This window comes from Camponotus floridanus, unplaced genomic scaffold (genome assembly GCF_003227725.1).
Source record: "Camponotus floridanus strain SB8 unplaced genomic scaffold, Cflo_v7.5 scaffold52, whole genome shotgun sequence".
NCBI lineage: Eukaryota > Metazoa > Arthropoda > Insecta > Hymenoptera > Formicidae > Camponotus > Camponotus floridanus.
In genome coordinates, this window is record NW_020229681.1 from 991,374 (window position 1) to 1,015,884 (window position 24,511).

Here is a 24,511-nt window from a genome sequence, read left to right on the forward strand (position 1 = left end):
AATTTGTTTAACTCCATTACTTGTATCGTTAATATATTTTACATATAATCAGAGGAAAAATTAAAAGCTCTCCGACAGATAAAGATCCGTACTCAGAATATTGTGGGTCTTGAATAAGTTATATTTAATTTATTCATCTCCTTCAAACTTGGCAGTATGAATCTAAAGTGATATATCAGATTTTCGCATCTCATTCTGATTTTCTCTACTGCATTCGATTATTTCAAAATATATATATATAATATTTATAAGTTTTTTTTTACTAAATGCTAATTTAGATATAAAAGTATGTTTTTCTTAAGGTTCAATATTGGTTAAGGTTCAATATATAATTAAAAAACTTCAAATTTCATCAACATAGAAAATTTCAAGTAATAAAGTTAATAAAGAGAGATATCGTTAATGATTATTTTACTTCTTAGATTCGTAGATTAATATCGACTGTTACGAGTTATATAACACATGTTCTATACTTATAAAATTATTCCACTTACTGTTATATACTTATAAAATTATTCCACTTACTATTATCGGGACTGTTACTGAGAAGTGATGATGGCGGATCGCGTGAACAAGCGCTCAAATGTCGGCCAAGTTTTATTCCGTCGTTCGCGAGATTGCCGAGCTTCAAAAATGCAGCGCCCAACAACACCGGAAGTAAAACGATTCCAACACCGGCTAATACCAGGCAGGCGTACAATTCGATTTTAGGAGGTGGTGCATCCGCTTGCCATGGTAATGATAGATAAGCTGAAAGAATGATATAAAATTGCACAAAATAAATAAATATAATACAGAAGATACAAATGATATCTCTCACTTTGCAATCTTAGCTTTTTTCTATATTAATTATAAACATGATATTAAATATTATAGATTAATTTTGTGAGAAAATATAAAAATTTGATTAGCGTCTATCTCTCTATCAAATCTAGCTAAATTAATATATTTTTTTTTTTGGAAAAAATTTCATTCAGAGAAAGAATTTTATTATATATTTTATATTTTTTAAATAATTTTATTAATTTTATTAAATTTCATTAATTTCTTTACAATCTTTTAAATATGCAAACTATTTATAATAGCAATAAGCTTACAATGGATTATTTCTCTCTCCGATTTTCTATTTATCTCATGAAAAGGAATAGAATTAAAAGATCAGTTCTCAATGTGCAGAGAGATAGAAAGCACGAAAAATTTTGCTGGCAATCCCATCGCTATCGTGTGTCTTTTATGTAATGACCTCCAGTAACGAAAGCTTCGTACCGGTTGGCAAGGAAAGAAATTTACGCAAAGCCGCCGCTGGAAACGACCAGAAAATAAGAAATGCGACGAACCATTCGGAATCTCGCCTAGAAATTTTACCGATTAAAGTAACGTGAAACGAGCGAGAAGAAAAAGTTCTTCTGATGATGTAATTTCATAATTGCATGTTACATATTATTTCCTTTATTTTATAAGACTAATTAAAGTTGTAGGATTAAAATATATATGATAAAATGTTAAAACAATTCTGATATGAATATAATATAAAGATAATATAAAATATAATATAATATAATATAAAATTACTCGCGATATAATATAAAATAAAATATGCAAATATAAAGATAATATATTATATTTTATATATATTGAAATTAAAAAGCAAGATCAAAATTATCACTAGAGAAAATTTTATAAGATATATTCTTACGCAAAAATGATCATTTGTTTGAGTTGATTTAGTTGTGTAAAAGCAAGTAGATATTTTATTCGAAAGTGAAATCGTTCGGAAACCAATACAGACAGGTTTCCGAATAATCGATATTGTAATCGATTCCGAAGAGAGATGCATTTTAACGAGAAGGAAGCAGCTGTTAGCTATCTTACCGAGGAATCGTTTGGCGTATCTCATTGCTATGTAGGCTTGAAAAGCGACAGCCAGGATGCCGTACCAAACGGACCAGAGGCTGTTCACATGACCGCGTACGCACGATTCTTTTCTCGTTGATTTTCGTGCTTTCCTCGACTTGGTAGTGCTCGTAGTAACGCCACTCGAGCTTATGCTCGACACAACTGGCAGCGGCTTCAACGGTTTCTTACACTTGGCCTGGTTCACATCGTTATTGTTCTCGTATCCCATCAAGCTCCCAGTCATCGACATTTTGTCCTGAAACATAATTAGCCACGCCCCTTCATATAATTATACATCATAAATATTTTTTTATAAATATCGAGTCGAATTTTTTGCGATAAAACATTTATGAAACTTTCCATCATCTTTTCGCAATCTATTGATGTTAAATATATTGGTGACCAAACACATAAATAAAAATTGTTATTAAAAAAAATGTTTATATTATTGAATAAAGAATAAAAAAATATTTCCTCTTTTTGCATTCTTGAAACTCGACAGCCTCCACAATCTAAATTATCTGTGTAAAAGATTAAAAATCTAGATTTCAAACAGGGGATTACGATATCTTGAAACATGTCGAATATTCTTCCCCTTTGCTATTACCATAAAGTTAATTTTATCAAATTGCAGTTGAATGTTTGAGACCATTATCATGATCTATCAGTTTGAATTGATTTTTCGCGCCCATTTCAATCGTCGCACCCTTTATTCAATAATTATCTGAACCGTACATCTTATCCCACGAACGACTCGAGTCATTTCCACTTTCAACCCAGTTATACGAGAATTTCAATGCGTTCCAACGGTTTATCTCTCGTGCGCCATTGAGCCTCCTGAGAGGCCCTTTTCTCCCGTTGTATCTTTCCCTGCTACCTTTCCTGAGGAGAGAGAACGGCTTTCCTCATACACTCTTCTTTCCCTTGGCATTTCACAGTCACGTTGCACGGAAGTGTGGAAACTCGTGGATATGGTTATGCTAAAATATTAGGTTTGCACGAAGGTTTGTATCCCCCTTCTTTTTAAATATTAAAAAGGATGTGACGCGTATGAAAGAGAATTCGAAATAATTCCTCTCGTATTTCGTACACTTTCCATAGTGTTATCTAGAGAGCTTCGAGGATTTGATATGTATCATAATTTTCACGCCTTCTCTTGCTGAAAATTTCCTGTTCCTAAAAACACGTGTCTTAATATTCTTGCAGCAGAACGATCTTAAATAAATATCTTCAAATTCCTTCAATTCATAAGTGAAACAAAAATAAGCTAATCTATCGCTTCGTTTTTCTTTTAGAGAAAACCTAACGAGTTATTACCACGAATTATAATATTAAAGCGTGTTTAATTAGATAATTAAAAAGTCACGTTCTGTTTTTATTACTAAAATATCGATTTTAATTAAATGAACCATGACATATTTATGAAATGAGTGCAGTTTGTTTCGCGAGAGGTCGGAGTAATTAAAATATAAAGCAGTTCCTACAGTTCCTACAGCTTAAGACTTGTTGGAGAGAAAGAGAGAGAAAAAGAGAGAGAAGAGGGCACGGCTATCCTGTTTTTCTGTTCGGTTACGAGCCAGGTTTCAGTCCCTCGACTTCCCTGAGCTTAGGGGTTGTAAAGTGCAAAGTTTTATGATCGCTTTCGTTGGATTCGTTCCGCGATAAAATTTCAAGGAGGGACGACGACGACGACGGTGCGTGCGAACGAAGAGGCACGTGCGTGACCGTATCAGGGACCTCAGGCGTGTACTCGCCTTCCTGTTTCACGATCTGAGAATTTATAGTCCCATCGCGTACGGAACCACCCCGCGAAATCTTCGCTCTGCGCGCAATGCAAACCATTCTTTCCTACGTTTGCGAGCATATTCGATATCTGCACTATCATGGGAGTGTTAGAATAGAGATTATTAGAGTGGATTACAATTTAATTCCTTTTGTTAGAATAGAGATTATTAGAGTGGATTACAATTTAATTCCTTTTGAAAGCGTTATTACATTCATAGTGCATTGTCTGTCCATGTATCGATATTTTCGAAACAAATTGTACACAGAGAAAAATATTATTCTACCAAGAAAAGCGATTACTCAATTTATTTTTCTTTTTTTTAAATAATAGTTTTCTTCAATAAAGAATATATTCTTGATAATAGTCTTAAAATATACTCATCACAAGTGTTAGAAAATCTCATTATCATGTACTCAAAAGAAGAAATTATTTTCTCTTCAAGAATATTGTAAAGTTGTATCAAAGAAAAATCAAACTTACTTTACGCTAACTCATGTAGTAAGCAAACCAAATTTTTGTTTTAATTTAATATTCTTGACTAAAATACTGCACTTCCTAAAATTCAAAATATATTCAATTAAATTTAATGCTTGTGGTGAATTTATAATATATATGCGGATATACAAATTTATGATATACTTAAAATAAATAATATTTACTTGAATACAGTATACATTTTTCTCTGTGTAGGAATAATGCACTGAGAAAAAAATCTGATTGCATTAATTAGAAATTTGGTAGATTCAATTAGTCTGTTAAAAAACGGACGAAGAATTTCTTTAGGAATTACCAGATGAGTATGATTAATTTCATCTTGTTAAATTTCATCTTGTTAAATTTACCAAACTTTCTAATAATAATACTAAATTTATAAAAAAATGGCATCACTGTGTCCATGTTTAGCTAATATAACGAGAAGTTTTATAGATCCAACTAGAAAATTCTTGTAGTAAATTCTATTAAACGTTCTAGTTATAAAAAATCGAGTCTTATCGTGATATCTAAAAATTCTGGTTGGTTTAATCAAAACACCTTCTATCAGATACGTCTTGTTGATACAATCAAACGATTTTTCTCAGTGTGATAATATAGACATAAGATATGAACATTGCTATCTATCTACATTTTCGTGCTTTTCACCTGTTTGTCAAGTCGTTCTCTTACGCGGAAAATGGAAATATTAATTAGCATCCAGACGAATCCACATTACGCGCTAGCATCAAAGGAAGTATCTGAAGAGCGGTGCTTTATAAAAGGCCTTTTATAGATAAGAATTCACAAGAGTGCGTTTGAATAAGACGATCGATAAGATTTTTTTAAAAATAGCACCATGCAATAATAACGTTTAGTTAAACTCCATTCTAGAAATAAATTTTATTATAGTCGGTATTTATTTATATATTATACATTATTACATAATTGGCTGTTTTTTTTTAAATTTTAAAACTTTTATAAAGAAATTATTAATAAGGCGAAGACATTTTATAGATACATTTGTCTCGATGTAATATTTTATTTCTGAAAAACCGTACGCTGTATTTTCAAATGTATATTTTATACATAATCTCGTAGAAAAAGTTATTAGAAAGAAAGTGTTTTCTATTGTAATTATATATGAAACATACAATCGAATTAATGGGAAAATTTCAAGAACGTTACCCATTTTAAATATTCAGTAAAATATTAATTCTTCGACTTGTGCGATGTTATCAGAGTGATAGAAGCCGCTTAAAATTAGCTTCTACGCTTGAAAGATTACGTTTAAAGTCGCTACCAGATTTCGAAAATCTTTTACTAAGTCCACAAGAATCGTCGTGGAAGCGTAAAATCCTTACGCACTCAGTTAAAACTTTCGTTCTAAAACTTGGTTGGGCGGATGATAAAAAAAATTTGCGATTACATGTAGTCCAATTTAAAAGTTCAACATTATATAAATTTAAATACCGACAAACTGTCTAAAATGCAAATAGTATAATTTGATATCTTTTTATTTGATTTTAAAATAATAACAATTATTTTAATAATAACTTTAATATTCTCTGCATTGTCCATTGTGTATTTTAATTATAGGATATGTATATAAAAGAAAAATATCGTTTTTATTATACATACTTTTTTTAAAAAGAATATTTTTTCAGATTTATTATAAAAAAAGATTATTTTATATATAATTTTATATACATTTTTATCGATATATTATTTGTTATAAAATTATTTCGGTTTATTTTTTTAATATTCGTGTTTTTTAAAATATTATAATACTTTAATATATTATAATACTTTTTTTTCGAATCTAATTAGAGGCTGCCGATATCTACTATTCAATTTTGTAGTAAAACTTACTGTTAGAAACTTTTTTATCGGAAGACTTAACCAATCAATCGATAGTAGAGGTAATTTACACTTTATTCAAACATAAAACTTATATATAAGTTTTACCAAAACTTACCAGATTTCTGTCGAGTCTTCTAAAGTCTCGAATAGGCTTCTCCGCTATAATTGATTCGAAGATCTAGCATCTTTGGCGATGGCAGCACCTAAAACACACAAATAACAATTAATAAAAAATTTTATTATAACAATATAATAAGCTATAACAAAATTACGGTACAACAATGGGAATTATAAGAGAAATATTATAAAAAAATATTATATCGTATCAAAACTTTTAAGGTCTGATAAAACACGAGAGCTGAAACTTGCAAGAGAATATTTGTTCGAGGTCAATACTCTCTTAAATGCGCACAATTTTTCGCTTGCATATTCTCATTCTGTATTTATACTGTATTCACTTTGAATTCTCTCTATCATTGTTTGCATTATAAGTATATGAACAAGAGAGGGGGGTGGGGGGTGGGGGAAATAGCAGCTTCATTAATCAGATTGTCTTCGTGATGTTGTTTGCATGGGATTAGGTTGTTGTTTGCTGGCTCGTGTTTATCCTGGAACAAGAATGCTACATTGGAGAGAGAACCAACGTGATTCGCGAGAATCCTTTGTTGATCAATAAAATTTGGTGCTTACATAAGCCAGATAATGAGCTTGCATACGCTTGGATAAGCCGCGTTAATTACGTCCGCATTTATCCGCTAAGCGTACGGTTTACGTAACTCACGCTTCGCATTCTCTTTTACAGTGTCAAGCAACTTGCTTTGTACACATGTTACACCGCGCATTATCACGACACCCGCGTATCTTAAAGTCTGTCGCGTGATGTGAATTTTAATGTATCGGCTTTTATCTGATATAAAATAGGTGCAAAAGCATTTTAATTCTTTCACAGGATACCATTGTGAACATGAGGTAGGAGATTAATTTTCCTTGCTCACACTCTTTTATTAAAAGGCCAGACAGAGATGACAGTTGTAAGCTACCCTCAAATTTTATCTAATTTCCAAGTTTCAAATAATTTTTTAAAGTCAGTTTTTAAAGTCAAATAATTTTTTAAAGTTTTCCCATAAAAGAGAAAATTATAGCGAGCGATTGAAAAATATTATTCGTTAATAGAAGTAATTTATTAGAGAGTCGGGACTTTTTTAAATTACTTAGGGCTTAATGAATATTTTGCGATTTTATCCTTACAATCAAGATTGAAACACACAAGTCTATCTATCATTTCTTTGTTTCTTTTTAATCGTGATACAGTCGATTTCACAAAGAAAAAGATAACATAGGTGCCATTAGTCTGATTACGGTTTCCTATTACAAGGCTTGAACGCCACCTGAGCTCTTCTAGGATGGTGTTTGGCCACCATTGTGTTTTCTGATAGCTCGAGTTGAGAAAGGTAAGCTTGTATAGCTCGTATAAGAAGGCAAAACCGCGAGTTCATTAATTTTATTCCTCGAGGCAAACCTCGAACCACACAAAGCGTGGCCGTGAATTAACGTGCACAATACGAATAAATATATCAAGAAGATAAACGAGCTTCAAAGGTATATTATGCAATAACAATTCCGTTGAAATAAAGGGAGAATAATTTTTAATTCCGCTTTCAAAGAAAGCATTTTATTCTGCGTTAATTAATTAAATCAAGATCAGAGTCAAATCAATTTAGGCGAATTAAATTAAATTAATTTCACAAAATAATGCAACGGAAGTTAGCTCTTATTCATTGTCATATGAATGTAATAAAATTTAGTAAAAGCTTTATTATGTTGTAATTCATGAAATTACAGTGAAAAGAGAAAATTTATCTCGTTATCTATTTATTTATATTATAATTATTGTCGTTATCATTATTACATAATTACGCTATCGAAGAAATTATCATAAATTATATCTCCTAAACAATATAATAAACACACACACACAGACACACACACATATATATAATATTCGTATCCTGTTTCTGTAATTCTCTGTACTTCCATTATCCGCATCAATTGATTTTTTCGACTTCCATTAGTGCTCATTATGTTCACTTTCTCCCTTTCTCTTTCCTTCTTTCACAGTTTAAATTATAAAATACGTTTCAGAATAAAGATATGAAACTTTAATGTTAATTTTTATTTGATCAATTAAAGATTTTTCCTTAAATAAGAATGCTTGAAATTATTAATCGCTGAATTTTCATTTGCAATATTTATTAATCACAGTCGAGAGCATAATCGTAGCAGGCTTGCGCATTTTAATACGTTTAATTACAATTTTCCGAGAGTGCAAAATCTGGAAAGAAAACAAGGAGTAAAAATATCACCCAATAAACGAAAGCAAAAGTAACGATAATCGATACCTCGACGTGATCGTTATTAATCGTACGGGAAATTATCGCGATATTCTTTAGGTCAATCCCAGCCTCTGCAAAATTCCTGCCGAGTCTGAGCGTCGGTAATTACATCACTCGCAATAAATCAGAGCTGCGCACCGCCTGGCATTAATTATCCATCAACTGAAACGATTCTGCACGCAGAATGGCAAAAACTTCCGTCCACGGTGAGAAAAATGTCTCCTTCAATAAAATGCTCGCACGAGACTGATTTATCACCCGTTACTGGCGTCATGACACATGTTACAGATATGTATCATGTTCAGAGAAATCGAGATACGAAAGAGTTCAAATAGAAGGTATTATCGAGGAAATTACAATGTCATAAATTTCGAGAGGAGCTTTGCGCGTCAATTTTTATGTAAATCACACACTTTACACTCGTCGAAGACGTTTAATGAGAGGAAATATGTTATTTGATCTTCATATATTTTATATATATATATATTCTTCACTCGCCTCCTCTTTGCTATCTTGACGCTAATGTAAATATTAAATTAACAAGTTCACAACTATCAGAATGTAAATATAAGTTAAATTACATTCGTGTTAAGATTCACAATGTTGACTATTCATTATTAGATATTGGCGCTGGATTTAATCATTCGTGACGCAACGAATGAAAGGCAGTCTTTTGTAATGCCAATCAAATTATAGATTTTATCGTTTTCAATCGATGATCGTTTGCAATTATTACGTAAAGCAATTATTCGGAAATACTCGTTGTAGGAAATATTCAATCCTCTACATTACAAATAATATTACTAACTGAATCTGCTAAAATATTTATTGCACACAGAAAAAAATAAGTGTCAAATCAAAACTTATATACTTATAACTAACGCGTTCATTGTTTCGTATATACGCAACAATTTATAATCTTCTTAGAAGAATTTAATAATTTTAAATTTCAACAATATTATAGTTTTATTTTAATATTGTAATTGTCATCTCAAGAATATATAATTATTTAATTTTATTTTAAGAAAATTATAATTAAAATTATAATCTCTGATTTAAAATTAAATGTTATTTTCTATCTAACATTGTTTCTTTTCCATTTAAGAAAATTATATCTTAAATCATAATATATTTGTCTTGATTGAATTATATAAAATGGCTTCATTCAAATAAACAATTATTCAAGCAATTATATTTTTCTTTTAGTAACGCAATATAATCTCATTTCAAGATTTCCATGTCAAAACTAAATATATTTTCAAAACAAGAAGGTCCTTTTTTTGCAATCATTTTTTATGACAAAATTTTCTCTACTATGATATTGAATCGAAAAATTCAATGAATAAGAAGAGAGTTTATCTTATAGAATGAGATACAAAAAAAGTTGGAGAACTTGAAAACACAGAAAAATTTAACTTGCACGCGCAATAATTTGCTGCAAACGGGATTCCTGATTGAGATAAAATAATCTCGCGGAGATGATTTATCCTGCACGACGATCCTTGAGTTAGTGCGCGCGAAATCATCCGTGCGCAAAGATTATTCGCGTCTGCGTGCGCTTTTCTGCATATAAAGGCCGGCGCCTCTCGTTATCGTTCGCGCGAGAAAATGAAAATTGTGATTAATATGCGGCCGCGCTTAACATGGTGCCGTTTGTATCCCGGATGAGTTATTGTACGGCAAGATATCCGGGAAACCCTATTATCTCCCGCTGGAAGGAGCGAAAATTCGAAGACGCAAGGTCGAGATGGATTTCGGGACTTCGCCATTTTGCCGAGTTTGCGGCTTTCTCTTCCGCGGGAAAGCGCACCAACGTTTTCCTCTCTCCCATTCCCCATTCAGTTCATCTTCCGAAAGTCGTTCTCTTATTTCGGTTTCTCCGAGCTATCGTTTGTCAGGTCAAAGAAAATTCTTTTATTATCTGAGATAACGCGCGATCCCTTATGATTAAGGGACGGAAAAAAATAAATGTAAGAGAATCTGGAGTTAAAAATTATAATAAAATATATTATTATTATTTATTTTAATATAATTGAAATAATAAAATTGGCTCAGATAAGAATAATAATTAGAAAATAAAAAACTGGCAAGTAGGAGCCAAGACACGGCAATGATTAAAAGAAAAAAAAGATTTTTCTTCTTGCGCTTCAATTACTACATTTTGCTCTTTAATATTTTAATATGCATTTCAATATTTGTAAAAATGATATTTAAATAAAGAATTTTCCTAAATTATATCATAATATACAGAATAATAAATAAATGTTTCCAGGACATATATTTGTCTTTCTGTTTCTCTTTCTCTCAAAGTTATGTCATAAAGTCAAGTTGTATAATTATTATCGCGTATCATAACGTCGCTGGGCTTATACTTGAGATGATATATTTCCCGTGGGGAAGGATAACCCGCAGTCCATTATCTCGACGGAAAGCGTGAAAATTCGAAAGCGGAAATTGGGATGAGTTTCGGACTTTCGCCGAGCTTGCGGTTCCGCACACGCGATCGTTTTCTCCTTCCTTCTCACGCTCGCGTTTCTTCTCTTCCTTCCCCCCTGTTTTTCACGATGTCTGTCTTTCCCATGCGGGCGCGCCGAATTCAACACTGCCACAATTTAAGGAAAGAAGCGCACGGTAGGAGAGAGAAAGACTGATTTCGAGAGATTTGGCAAAGTTGGCGGAGAGAGAAGCTTAAAGCTCCGCAAGCGGGAAACGCTGATTCGGAATTCTCTCTCTTTCGGTGGGGACACGAGCGCGAGCGGGGACAGGGGCGATGTGGTTAGAAGTTTTCGAGATTGTTTGCCGTGCTAGCCGGAATATAAATCGGGTTTAACTCGTCGGTTCCCTTTTCGTATGGTTAGGCAAATGTGGCTTTTACGAGCGCCGGTAAGAAAACGAACGTTTTTAATTCACTCGGCTTTTTTTCATCTCCTTCTCCTCTCTCGCTTTCTCTCTCAATCGCGTTGTCTAAATTCAGCAGAAAGTAGATCATCCCGGCTTTTTTTATTTTATTATTCAAACTATTGCTCCTTTATTTTTTATATTTGTCCTACTTCTATTTCTTTTATAAACTTAATTTTTTTAGAATAGTTTTTATTTTTTAGCTTTATACTTAAAACTTGACATTCTCTTTCATTTATGAATACCTTTCAATTTCTATATTCTTAAATTGAGAAATTCTATTTTTTTTATTAATTCAAAAAATTACCTCATATTTATTATCATTTATTGAAATTAAACCTTTTACCTTTTATTTTATAATTTTACCCTCTTCATATGTTCCAATATTTAAAATAATTAATTTATTAAACTTTAAAATTATCTTAACCTATTCATCAATTAATCAAACAAGATGAATATTACTATTAATTGTATTTAAAAATCTTTTTTGATCACTGATGTATTGTAAGTATTATTTATATTACTTCCATTTAGTCAATTTGATATTAACATATTTATTTTGAGATTTTATTTTGTATATAACTTACGTGTTCTTTAAAAAAATTTCATTTCATTCTTTGTAATTATTTATTACATATTTGATTTCTATGCATTTTTATTTTATTGAGACAGTTTATATAAAAAGAAGATTAATTGAATATTAACGTGTTTTGCTGGAAACAAAACAAGATTCATTATTAGAAGCAATCTATATATTTTATTTGTTTTAAAATTGTATAAGATCGATTTTTTTTTATTTATCGATAAAAATTTCGTTGCACTGTAAGAGGCGCATTCGGTAAAATTGAAGATGCAATTTGCGCCTAAAATGCCGGATTCTATGGACAAAAGATTCTCGAGAGAACGTGCGAAGAATAGGATGGAAGAAGGGCGCCGGAGAGTTGATGGAGAAATGTGTATTGTCTGACCCTGGGAGATAGTTACTTATGGTATCCATTTGTGGGCGTCGTCGATACGTCGTCGGTACGTTCCACGTTCGCACAAATGATCATGCACATATGCACACGCACACGTGCTGGGGAAAGGAGCTGCGCAACACAAAAGGGTCCCAGAGGCGAAGGTGGGGCCGAACCGTGATAATTCTAGAGCCCTTACCAGAGTCACGACCCATCGTTCGAAGCCCTCCTCACCGTGTCGTCGAGAGCCCCTCGCCGAGAGGTTAACTGTTGCCCCTTTTCCGAATGGCAATGCACATCGTTTGACACGTGACAAACTTGCGTTAATTGGGCTCGGTTGAGCTCAACGAGACCGATCAGGAAAGCTTCACTTTCAATCGCGTACTTGATGATGCCCATATAATCGAGAATATTTGAATTGTTCTACTTCCATTTCGCATAAAAGTGCTCGACAAAATAGCTCGACAAAATGATTTGACAAAAAGTAGCGTGAAATAAATAATACAATAAGATCTAATCTTTGACACATTACATATTTTAACATATGACATATTACATATTTGACATATGACATATTTGACATATTTTGACATATGACATATTTGACATATTTGACATATTTTGACATATGACATATTACATATTTGACATATTTTGTTTTGCGATAAAAAAATGTTAATATATTTTAATATTTCTTTATTTTCTATATTTAAAACCTTTATGTACGAAATAAAATTCTTAATTACACAACTAATTCTTTCATCGATTTGCACATTAAAGACCCCAGCTGATAAAGCGGTCGATTATTGCGTATCCTGTCAAATGTCGTATCTCGTCAAATTATTAATTTTAAGTTCAGATCATTAATAATTTTACTACTTTGATCCCGATGCAATAAAACTTGATGAAATATGTACATTCGTTCTTTCTTTTAATTAAAAATCCAGGGTTATCCTTTCCGCGATATAAGAATAATAGCTTACACGGCCCTAGTCATTAAGGAACGGTAGCACCGACATTAGTTATCTCACGATGCTTTAGCCAGGGCAATGCAAACATCATTACGAAATAATGGCATACACAATATGGCACGTTGTATAAAATTTGTTACAAGTGTTGTCAACGTTTATCTTATATTAATATTTATTTATTAAAATCGTGACTAAAAAATATGAAATGATACTGAGATAGTATATGCACTTGAATATGTTTAGTTAAGATACAATTTAAGTAAAGTATTATACGTGTATCTCCTGCATACTTTAGATCTCCCGAAAGCTGGGCGGCTGATTGATGTATTTCACGAAACGATCAAACGCATTAACGCTCCATTAGAGCTGTTCGCACTTGCACGCGATCGATACAAGTTCTGTGTAGGGTAGACCGGCAAAATACCCCGCCTACGAGCGGAAGACTGGCAGTAGAAAAATAAGAAAAAGGAGAAAAAGATTACAGAGGAGAGTGAAAAACATACGTCGTAAAGTTAGACTTGAGAAAAGCAAGTTGAAAATGAATCCCGAGGATCTCATTAACGTTATTCTCTGCAGACGCGCATGTCGAAATTACATTCAAACAGTAGCAAACGAAGAAATGGGATGAAATAATCCGCGAATCGAGTCAGGAAAACGGAAATTGAGGAAGTATAATATAGCGTGAACTCGACCGTTTGTAAGTGTAAAAGGATTAAGGAAAGGTGAAAAGGGGGAGCAATGAGGGTGACACGATAGCAAGAAGATGGGGTTAAAGTCATAGAACGTGGAAGTTTGAGCGATCAATTACGTTAAGTTGCTACCCTAATCCCGAGTTTCGTAAGTTATACGGTAATAGTGGGACAGATATCTTGCAAAATTTACGCGCCTATGACAAATTCTTGAAATTTACGACAGAATACTCTCAACCGCTCGGTAATCCTACGTGTATGTTGTATACATGATCATAATTTCCGTAAATAAAGGAAATTATTTAGATGGTGTGTTGGTGCAACATTTTATGCTAATTATGTTAAGTTAGTTTGTGCATTATAAGCTTATTAATATTTTTTGAGAAACGTAGAGCTTATGACGTAAATATTCATGGTAAATTTTCCAATAATTCAATTAAAACTTTATTAAGCTCTATGTGTGATAAAATCATATCGTTATATTGCAGTGTTGTCATCAAAAAATATTTATTATTGCATCTATAAAACAAATTTATAAAACTATATAAAAATAAATTTATATTATATATAATAAATAAATAAATTAATTAATTAATTAATATATGTATAAAAAATTATTTTCTATATATATTATATTATTAATTTAATAAATTATCGGCTAAATGTTAAACCTGATTGTCACTTCTTTTTCGTTCGACCGAAGACAATTAACGATAATGTAACCATATAGATTACCCGTTTGATAGGAAAACCGCATGTACGGACATTCGTCCATAATACACGAAAGAGGTTAATAGATATTTGACCTCGTGGTTTTGGCACGGCCAGCAGTAATCACCGTGGCCATTTGACTCTCCATTTGCCTTGTGAAAGAGCGACACGTGAAAGGTCGGAAGATCAAGGCTCGTCGATTCATGTTGTCAACGCGCGATTTGCATTTACCATGCGTTCTCATCGTAAGCAAGAAGTTTTAAACTCCTATTTTGCACATATACTAAATCGAGAATCATTATTAAAATTAAAAATGTCACGATAAAACAGATTTATAAAAAGATGCATGTCTTCGATATATTTAAATTCATACTAATTATCTATTAATTAAAAAATCGTATATAGTACAAAAAGAAAAGTTGTTCGTTTCTTTTCCTTAATATCGCCATCTTAATAGATTGTTTCTGTATTAATCTTACTTAGCGAATTTTTACTTGATCGTACAAGCAATCATATTTATGTTCCACTTCATGATAATGGCTCATGAATTTTAATACCAGTGTTGCATAAGAGGCTCCACATGGACGTAAACACGTGTAACACAGTTTGTTTGAAGCGACGTGGTGGTATAACAAGAGACCATGTCTCTACAAGGATATATTTGAGCTTATACTTAGTGGTTAGAGAAGGGTCTGACCTGTGGTATTGGTTTTTCAAATCCAGATCCAACACCTAGACTAATTTTAAACAAAACATGTCAAGCAAATTTAGATGCCACATCAAATTTAGCGATAAATTTGCTGGTGTCGACAAGCGTTACATCTAATATCGCGGATGAGAAAATATTAGTAACTAAAAAAAATAATATAAATAAAAAAATAATAAATAAAAAAATAATATATTACGTTAATATAATACAATAAAAAAAAAAAGAACGCGCAAATTATTTTTCTACGCATGTATATGCAGCCGAATAATTACAGAGAAGTCCTCTTTAAAGAGATTACTGCATGTCTGTCACGAAACGTATCTCCTAAAAAAACATTTATATTATTACGGGATTATGATTTGTATTTTGCACGAGTTAATTTCCCTGATAAATGTAAACATTAATTATTCAACTTAAGCGGATGTTAACGAGCGTAATTATAATTTCGAGAAAACTAGAGGTGGAGAGAAAGTAGCACAATTTTTTTCGCCATGAATGAAAATGAAAAGCGGAGCAAAGTAACGGAAGATTAGGAAAAAGAAAGAGAAAAAAAAAAGAAACGTTCGAAAAACTGCCGGCAGTGTTTTCAGACACACTCGAGGCTGTCCGTTTCCCGGGGCTCTCAATTTTTCCCGTCTCTTTTTCTTGGCTACAGAGAACGAGGGATGGTCCAGGAGGGATGAGCCGGGTCAAGTTCACTCCAACGGCGACTCTCGGACTCCCGGCGAGCATTTTTCGCCGGGAATCGCTTTAAAAACGCCCGTCCGAAATAAAACTGTCGCCGGAAAAAAGTTGGTTCCGAATTAAGAGGAGAAATTCCAACGACCTCGAAAATCAAGTCGAGTTTATGCGCGGCTCGCGCTCGCAATTTGGCAGCGGTAAAATATAAAGTGAGAAAAGTAATTAAAAAATCCTCCTCCTGGTGTATCGCTCGCGTCCTGGCCGCGCTACGTGTCGCAATGCAGTGCTCCAATTTCCATATATATGAAGCGGAAACTTAAATAGCGAGTGAAAAACGTACGTACCAGGATCACATTTGCGATAACTTAATTCCCTAATAAGATCAAACATTTCTCGTATCTCGTGTGCGCTTAATTAATTGAAGGCTCTTTCGATATCGCGCCATATATTGATTCTGGCAGTGTTTCGCGAGAAAAAGTTTTTTCTTTCTGCAACTCTTGAATGCGGAATGAATGCCTTACTTCGCGAACCTCTAACTTCGCTTCAGCTTTCCACTTCGCGCTTTGCATTTTCATCTTTATCGTGTTATAAATAAAACTTACAAAGAGAAACGAAAGAGAGAGATGCAGAGAGAGCCGAAGAATCGCAAAGAAACCTTTCTGAAGCCAGGCCGAGTTCTCGCAAGTCGACGCGGATCTTCCTCCTCGTCGATGATCATGAATCATACTCGGCATCGATATACTCGGGATGGAAGCATTAGAGCCGACGAGGGGGGGAGCGCAGAGAAGAGGGAGATTGGCGATGAAGGCTCGAGTAATCCCGCCAAGGGGAGACATCCCCTGCGCTTGACATTCAATGGGTTACGCGCACGTTCGTGCGTAGCGACAACGAAATCGCATTTGCGCGATGACAAAGAGGACAAATCGAAATTCGCGTAAGCGCGGTCCGCGCCGGTCGAGTCGCATTAAAGCGATAAGATGAAAGATCGTAGAGTGTAGAGCCTCCAATCCATCGACACTCTCGCACCCGACTAGCACTCCTCCTGCGGGAGGACACAACCGCATACTGAGAAAAATCGTTCGATTGTACCAATAAGACGTATGATTGAAGGCATTTTGGTTAAATCAAACAAGAATTTCTAGTTATCGTGATAAGACTTGATTTTTTATAACTAGAACGTTTAATAGAATTTACTACAAGGATTTAGTTGGATCTATAAAACTTCTCGTTATATTAACTAAACATGGACACAGTGATGCCATTTTTTTTTGTAAATTTAGTATTATTACCCAGAAAATTTGGTAAATTTAACACGAAGAAATTAATCATACTCCTGTGGTAATTCCTAAAGGAATTCTGATTCGTCCATTTTTTAACAGACATACTGATTAAATCTACAAGATTTCTAATTAATGCAATCAGATTTTTTTCTCACTGCATTATTCCTACACTGAGAAAAATCGTTTGATTGTACTAAGACGTATATGAATGAAGGCATTTTGATTAAATCAAACAAGAATTTCTAGTTATCGTGATAAGACTTGATTTTTTTATAACTAGAACGTTTAATAGAATTTACTACAAGGATTTTCTAGTTGGATCTATAAAACTTCTCTTTATATTAACTAAACATGGACACAGTGATGCCATTTTTTTGTTGTAAATTTAGTATTATTACCCAGAAAATTTGGTAAATTTAACACGAAGAAATTAATCATACTCCTGTGGTAATTCCTAAAGGAATTCTGATTCGTCCATTTTTTAACAGACATACTGATTAAATCTACAAGATTTCTAATTAATGCAATCAGATTTTTTTCTCACTGCATTATTCCTACACTGAGAAAAATCGTTTGATTGTACTAAGACGTATATGAATGAAGGCATTTTGATTAAATCAAACAAGAATTTCTAGTTATCGTGATAAGACTTGATTTTTTTATAACTAGAACGTTTAATAGAATTTACTACAAGGATTTTCTAGTTGGATCTATAAAACTTCTCTTTATATTAACAACATGGACACAGTGATGCCATTTTTTTTGTAAATTTAGTATTATTACCCAGAAAATTTGGTAAATTTAACAAAAAGAAATTAATCCATACTCCTGTGGTAATTCCTAAAGGAATTCTGATTCGTCCATTTTTTAACAGACATACTGATTAAATCTACAAGATTTCTAATTAATGCAATTAGATTTTTTTCTCAGTGCATTATTCCTACACTGAGAAAAATCGTTGTACTAAGACGTATATGAATGAAGGCATTTTGATTAAATCAAACAAGAATTTCTAGTTATCGTGGTAAGACTCGATTTTTTATAACTAGAACGTTTAATAGATTTTACTATAAGGATTTGGTTAGTATTTTCTGGTTGGATCTATAAAATTTCTTGTTACATTTATTTCTTTGCTTGCCTCTAGGCGGCGAGCCACTCTTAACTTAACTCGTATTCAATATTTGCCATGAAATGTGTATAAAGAACTAGTATTAACATTAAATCCAAAGTATATTTTTTTTCTCTTACGAGCAGTAGTGCCAGAAAGAGGACACTAGCTCTCTGATTGTGTGTGTTTGAGCTGTACCCTCTTCTTGCATCACTGTTTATCAGTTTAATTTCTAACAAACTGAATTTAAAATAATTTATTCAATAATCTGAATTGGATTTATCCAATAATCTTGTTGGAATTTAGAATGTTAAACAGACTTCTGAGATTAGATGGAAAAAATTTTAAACGATTTGGTGCTGGGAAGTTTAGTATCATTAACCAGAAAATTTGGTAAATTTAACAGAAAGAAATCAATCAAGTAATTCATCTGATAATTCCTACAAGAATTCTGGTTCGTTCATTTTCCAACAGACATACTGGTTGCATCTACCAGAATTCTAATTAATGCAACCAGATTTTTTTCTCAGTGCAGATTCGACGTCGATAAAGTTCATCGTCTCGCCTGGTGTTTGACATCGCGGGAAACCTGGAGACGAGCTTGCAAATATTAGACGTCGATGCATACCGATGAAACACGGATCAGGTCACGTGAATCCGCATACATCCTCGACAACAGACGGTCCGTTCCGCAAGCTAACAACGAGTAACACGATTACAAGTGCTCTAATCGGGCGATACTTGTTTTGCGAGGGTCGCCTATTGAGTTGTATCTTCAAGTCTCTGTTTGCGGAGATATGTGTTAGTCGCGTGATTCCGGATACGATGAATCACCCGATGAAACACGCGATGATTCGTTCGCTAACGCTTGATAAATAAATCTCGTCGCAAATTGACGGGCGGTGAACAGGAAATTCCTCGAAATAGTGTCCTAATTTCTTCGAGATATTCAATTATAAATAATTGAGTATAAAAATTACTTAAATCATAGCACGCACTGGCACCGAAAATAATCCATTTGCTTTTAAAATCGAATTAATGTCGTCGATTGAGATATGTATCATATTGTTTCTACGACTCATAATATCTTTACGCCTTTCAATTCGTATCTAATTGTATCATAAATCACTGTAAGGAAGTGTCACCATATAACGTGACGTTCGCTATCGCGTTCTAAAACTGGAGACAGCTACACACGCCGTGTGCGATAAATGCGCGGAATATCGCTGCGAGACAAGTCCGTCTGTCTGGACATTATTAACTAGCCAATATTGTTATCGAAGCAGCTACAACGCGTTTCCTGCGAAATACAATCCTGACGTTGACTATTAACCAGTCAAAGTATCATTCTCGTGTCTATAGGATACTTGGATAACATTATGATTGTATTTTTATTTCGCATCCGGCAACGTATGTATCATCATTTCCTCGCGTTCGTAAAATATTTTTTTAATATCTTGACATTTTAAATTTCTTGTAATTTATTTATAAATTAATTTATAAAATGATTTATTTATACATTTATTTACTGAGATGTTACTCTTCGTAAAATACTGTTTAATATCTTGACATTATAAATCTCTTGTATTTTATTTATAAATTAATTTATAAAATAATTTATTTATAAATTCATTTATTGAGATGTTACTCTCACTGATAATTTCTTTTAATTTTTTCAAACGTCATTTTAAAACGTCACTTTGAAATTTTTATGTTAAGGATGATGTAACGAACAAAATATACATGCATTGCATCATGTATTTAAATCATCTGGATTAATATTAATATTAATAAATTTCGAAAAATTATTGCGTATATAACTTTAATTTATATTGTTTTAATTATACTCGTTGTCTAAAAATATTTTGGGAGTGATACAAGTTTAAAAAACTTTTATCTCGAATTACGAAAACATGTCATAATGTTACAAACACTTGCTTATTATTATATCAAATTGATTGACATTTTAATAAGTTACATCGTCAAGAGGAAAAAATCATGCGCGATTCTTGCATAAACTAGGACATGTTTCATTAATGCAATTAATATGCAATTAATTGCCAAGCTGTTGCGGATACAATTTTTCTGTTATACGTCTGTTTACAATCTCGCTGCAATTAATTGCGAGCAGCAATTATAGTTGTAAGTCGTGTTGCGGACTCTGAGAAAACTTTGCATCGCGATCAAACAAAGTTGGGATACGATCTGTTTCCGAAATCGATCTAATAAAATTTCCTTGAATATGATAAGCAATCTTAGCGTGACATATTTGCGCAGTTCGCGATTTTAGATCGTTTGACATTACTGATAAGCGCTAAGTTGCTTTGTATGCTTTCAAGACAATAGTTACATGACGGAAAAAATCGTGATAAAAGCAAGGTAAGCCATACGTTACACAACATAGACTATCTGGAATAGATGTACATTTGTAAGATAATAAAATAGCAACTGAGTTGATATTTAAACAGGTTTGATATTTAAACAGCTTTGATTTTTAAACAGCTTGTATCCGAGTTGTTCGAAAAAATGTAATTTTTAAAGTCTTACATATTCATCTTGTAGCAAATTCCTCTCGAAAATTCAAATATAATGTAAAGAGCCGTATTATTAAACCACAGGAAATATAGTAAAGATGATTGCCTGCGAGCAAATAAAAATGTTAAAAGGAACATGAAAGCCGACTATGCAAAGTACTTGAAGAAGCATCTAATTTATGAACACCATGATGGTCTGTAGAATAGATGTGCATATATCACGCGGTAAAAAAAATTGCGTCACGTTAAAGTGGATTACAAAGAAAAAAGCGAGAAATATACATGATAAAACATGCAAATATTTTCATCATTTTTATCAAACATTGTACACGATAAAAGGCATTTTGTATTTCTGTTAAAATTTTCTCGTGTAAAAATTTTTGTGTTAAATTTTTAACATATTCTTATGTTAATGTAACATATTATCATTGCGTTATTTTAACATTTCTGCGTTGAGTTAATATTCACCGTTTCTAAGAATTAAAACAACACAATTAATATGTAAATGCACGAATTTTTGATGAAATATAAAATATATTATATGTTAAAATGAACAAATAAGTTGTGTTATTTTTCTCTCTATAACAGTTCCATATGTTATATTTATAACAGTTTATGTTAAATCGACATATCTCTACTGTTATTTATCATAAAAATGTAAGAATATTCTTTTCATTTTCTTTTAATTAAATTTAACATTATAAATATGTTAATTTAACATAAACTTTATTTCCAGATAAAGTTTAAGTGTTACACTTTTGTGTTAATTTTTAAACATATTACTTGTGTTATTTATTTACATACTTGCCTTCTGTTAAATTAACATTAAAATTAGAATTGGGACATGTGAAATATGTTAAATTTGACACAAAATTGTTTACTGTGTACGTTATTTGCGTCTAATATGTTACGTTTCTAAATTAATTTCACAAACAATATCGTTGTCTTTGAAACGACGTTCCAATTCAAAGCAAGATTAACATTAGTTGCCTACACTTAATCAAAGAGAGGTAAATTTGCATATAATATATAAGGTATATAAGGTATATAAGGTATCTAAACTACTAGACGAACCTCTAAATAGACGAACAATAACGAATTTACTCCTCCTTCGCCTTTCATTAATCATCCCTTAAGTTATTATATAAGTTATTATATAAAGTAGCAGTTTCTGTATTCCACGCGTAAAACATGGAGGCGTAGACTCTAGTTTCAGATGCGCTTCATTTAAACCCATCTCACGCAGCCACTGATGGACTCATTAGCAAGGGATTCTTCGTTTACTTCCATCCTATCGATTCTCCTCTCCTCGTTCCTGCGACCACGAAAGGCGTCGCTCTCCACGGCCCTTTCTTAATTGATTATAAAATTGCGACGCGGTCTCTCTCTCGTCATCGATGGATTATCCGTTGGGGATTAAAACGATGATTCATTACGACTCGTCCCCGCCTTCTCCGAGGACGCGGGGGAGGACCTCCCCCTTTGTCCCGATCAGATCGATTTCCACGAGATAGATAACCCGGAAGAGACCCGCGAGGGAGCTCCTTCTTCCTTCCGTAGGTTGATAGGTAGACACGTAAAATGTCGATCTATTTTCCTCGAAAGTCTGCGCGATTTTCCGGGGACATTCCAACCTTTTACCGCGACGTCAATGTATCTTCGGATACTCACCCCGTGGAAGCGCGAGCTCGCTTCGAATGCAAGTCCACGCACGCGGGTAATTGTAGTTTTCGACATGTCAGGGGGAGAGGGAGAGGCAGAAAGGAGTTCGCACGGAAGGGAAAGCGCGGAATGATGATTGATCGTGCGTGCGAGTCGCGTGTGTTTGCACGAAGGAGAAAACTTGTAGGTAGCTGAAAGCGAATTCGCCTCACTTTCGGTCATTCCGAATAAATCATTCAGCGAGGAAAGCGTAAAATAGCGATAGTCGCGAATTTCGAGGCATTGGCGAAGAATTCTCGCGTGCTCTAATTAAATCAAATTAAATTAAAATCAGTCTGATGTAAATTATATAATAGAAATTAAATTTTTGAAGTAAAAATGTTTTACCTTCGTGTAAAATTTACATTATTTTATCCTGTCAAATATAATTAAAATAATTAAGTGAAAAATGAGAAATTTTTTGCACAAGTCAGATTTTTCAAATAAATGGATTAACGATAAGCGTTTGATTAATCTTTCTTTCTTTCTTGAGCCTCGAATAATTGAAATTCTATAACACTAGGACTTCAGATTTCAATTTTCTTCAGCGCGACGTTCTTTCAGGCACTTGAAATGCAAAGCGAAAAGAGAACCGTATTACTTTCGGCATATCGCGACGTACCCTTGTGAAAGAATTGGCCCTAAACATCGCGAAATCTGCGTCACCCTCTCTGGAACGTGGGGTGGTGAATGGGAAATCGTCCTTTCGAAATGCGTGGCTCGTTTTCCACAAAATTTCAAGTCCCAAGCTGAAGTTCGCGCGCGCGGGAAGGGTTAAACGTTTATCCCTCTTTTGTGACGTGCTACGTCTCTTCACCACGCTCTGTCACCCACGTGAATAAGCTAAGGTGGCAGAGAGGCGGAATGACGAGGAGGAGGAAGAAGAACCTTGCTAGCAGTGGCATAGCAAGGAAAGAGGGCAACCTCCTAGGATCTTGAACATTACGAGAGGGAATTGCCGGAACGTGAGGGGCTGGAAAGTGCGTGACACGCGTGACAAACGCACCCGGATTAAATGTCGGCGCTCGAATTGCCTTTCCGCTTCTGAAAGATGCCCAGAAGTCATCACACTCTATAGAAATGATTCCGCGTCGACGAGGACCTCGAGATTTAAGGATTAAAATGTAGAGATTTTTAGACTTAATAAAAGTGTTAATTGTCTGCGTTCAATTCAGATAAAATCTTAAGTGTGAATTTAAATATGGAATTTTTTTACATGTAAATTTTAAATATACATATAGGATTAAGATTTTAAATACGTTATTCGTGTGATACTAAGATTATTTTGTTATATTTACATATTTTCATTTGCATAAAATTTATTTTTTTTTTAAGTATGATATAATAACTACACGTAATCTATAATATTTGTATATATTATATTTTTAAGATTTACCCACCCATGCACATGTATATTTAAAATGAGCGAACAGATCGCTTTTTATATAGTAAGCTTTTTGTGTAACTTTCTTAATGATAGGATGATCCGAAAGCTCCTTCACATCGTCTTCTTCGAATGGCACGTGGATTTTCTTTTCGTCGCCAACGGCTTTTACGAAATAATAAAATCCTCTCTTGTATCAAAGCCTGGAATCCTGAAGAAATGATATAAATCCACCGTCAGTGCGTCTTTCGTTTCTTCACGTAATCTCTAAGATCTCCTTCCCTTGCTTTTATTACGTACATGTTCTTAATGTGGATAAGAATCTCTATTCTTTGTCGTCAAGAACAATCTGGACTACATCCTCAGCGATTCATGTATCTTTATCAGTAATGACAAAAGTAAAAAATTGATAGTAGAAAAAATATAACAGTGCACGAGGAGAAATACAATATTTTCGAATGTTGACAAAATTTCTAATAG

General features: G+C 33.2%; 1 protein-coding gene across 5 annotated transcripts in view; it reads right to left on the reverse strand.

Moving 5' to 3' along the window:
- LOC105247865 (protein tincar) overlaps positions 1-24,511 on the reverse strand; it is a 126,651-nt gene that overhangs the window by 27,871 nt on the left and 74,269 nt on the right. For all 5 annotated transcript variants that reach the window (XM_025412527.1, XM_011252321.2, XM_025412526.1 and 2 more), the window contains 3 exons: positions 6,132-6,219; positions 1,873-2,152; positions 526-750 (listed from right to left, as the gene is read on the reverse strand). In XM_025412527.1, coding sequence (XP_025268312.1) covers positions 526-750; positions 1,873-2,146 — 499 coding nt within the window. In that variant the 5' untranslated portion in view covers positions 2,147-2,152; positions 6,132-6,219. The remainder of the gene's footprint in view (positions 1-525; positions 751-1,872; positions 2,153-6,131; positions 6,220-24,511) is intronic.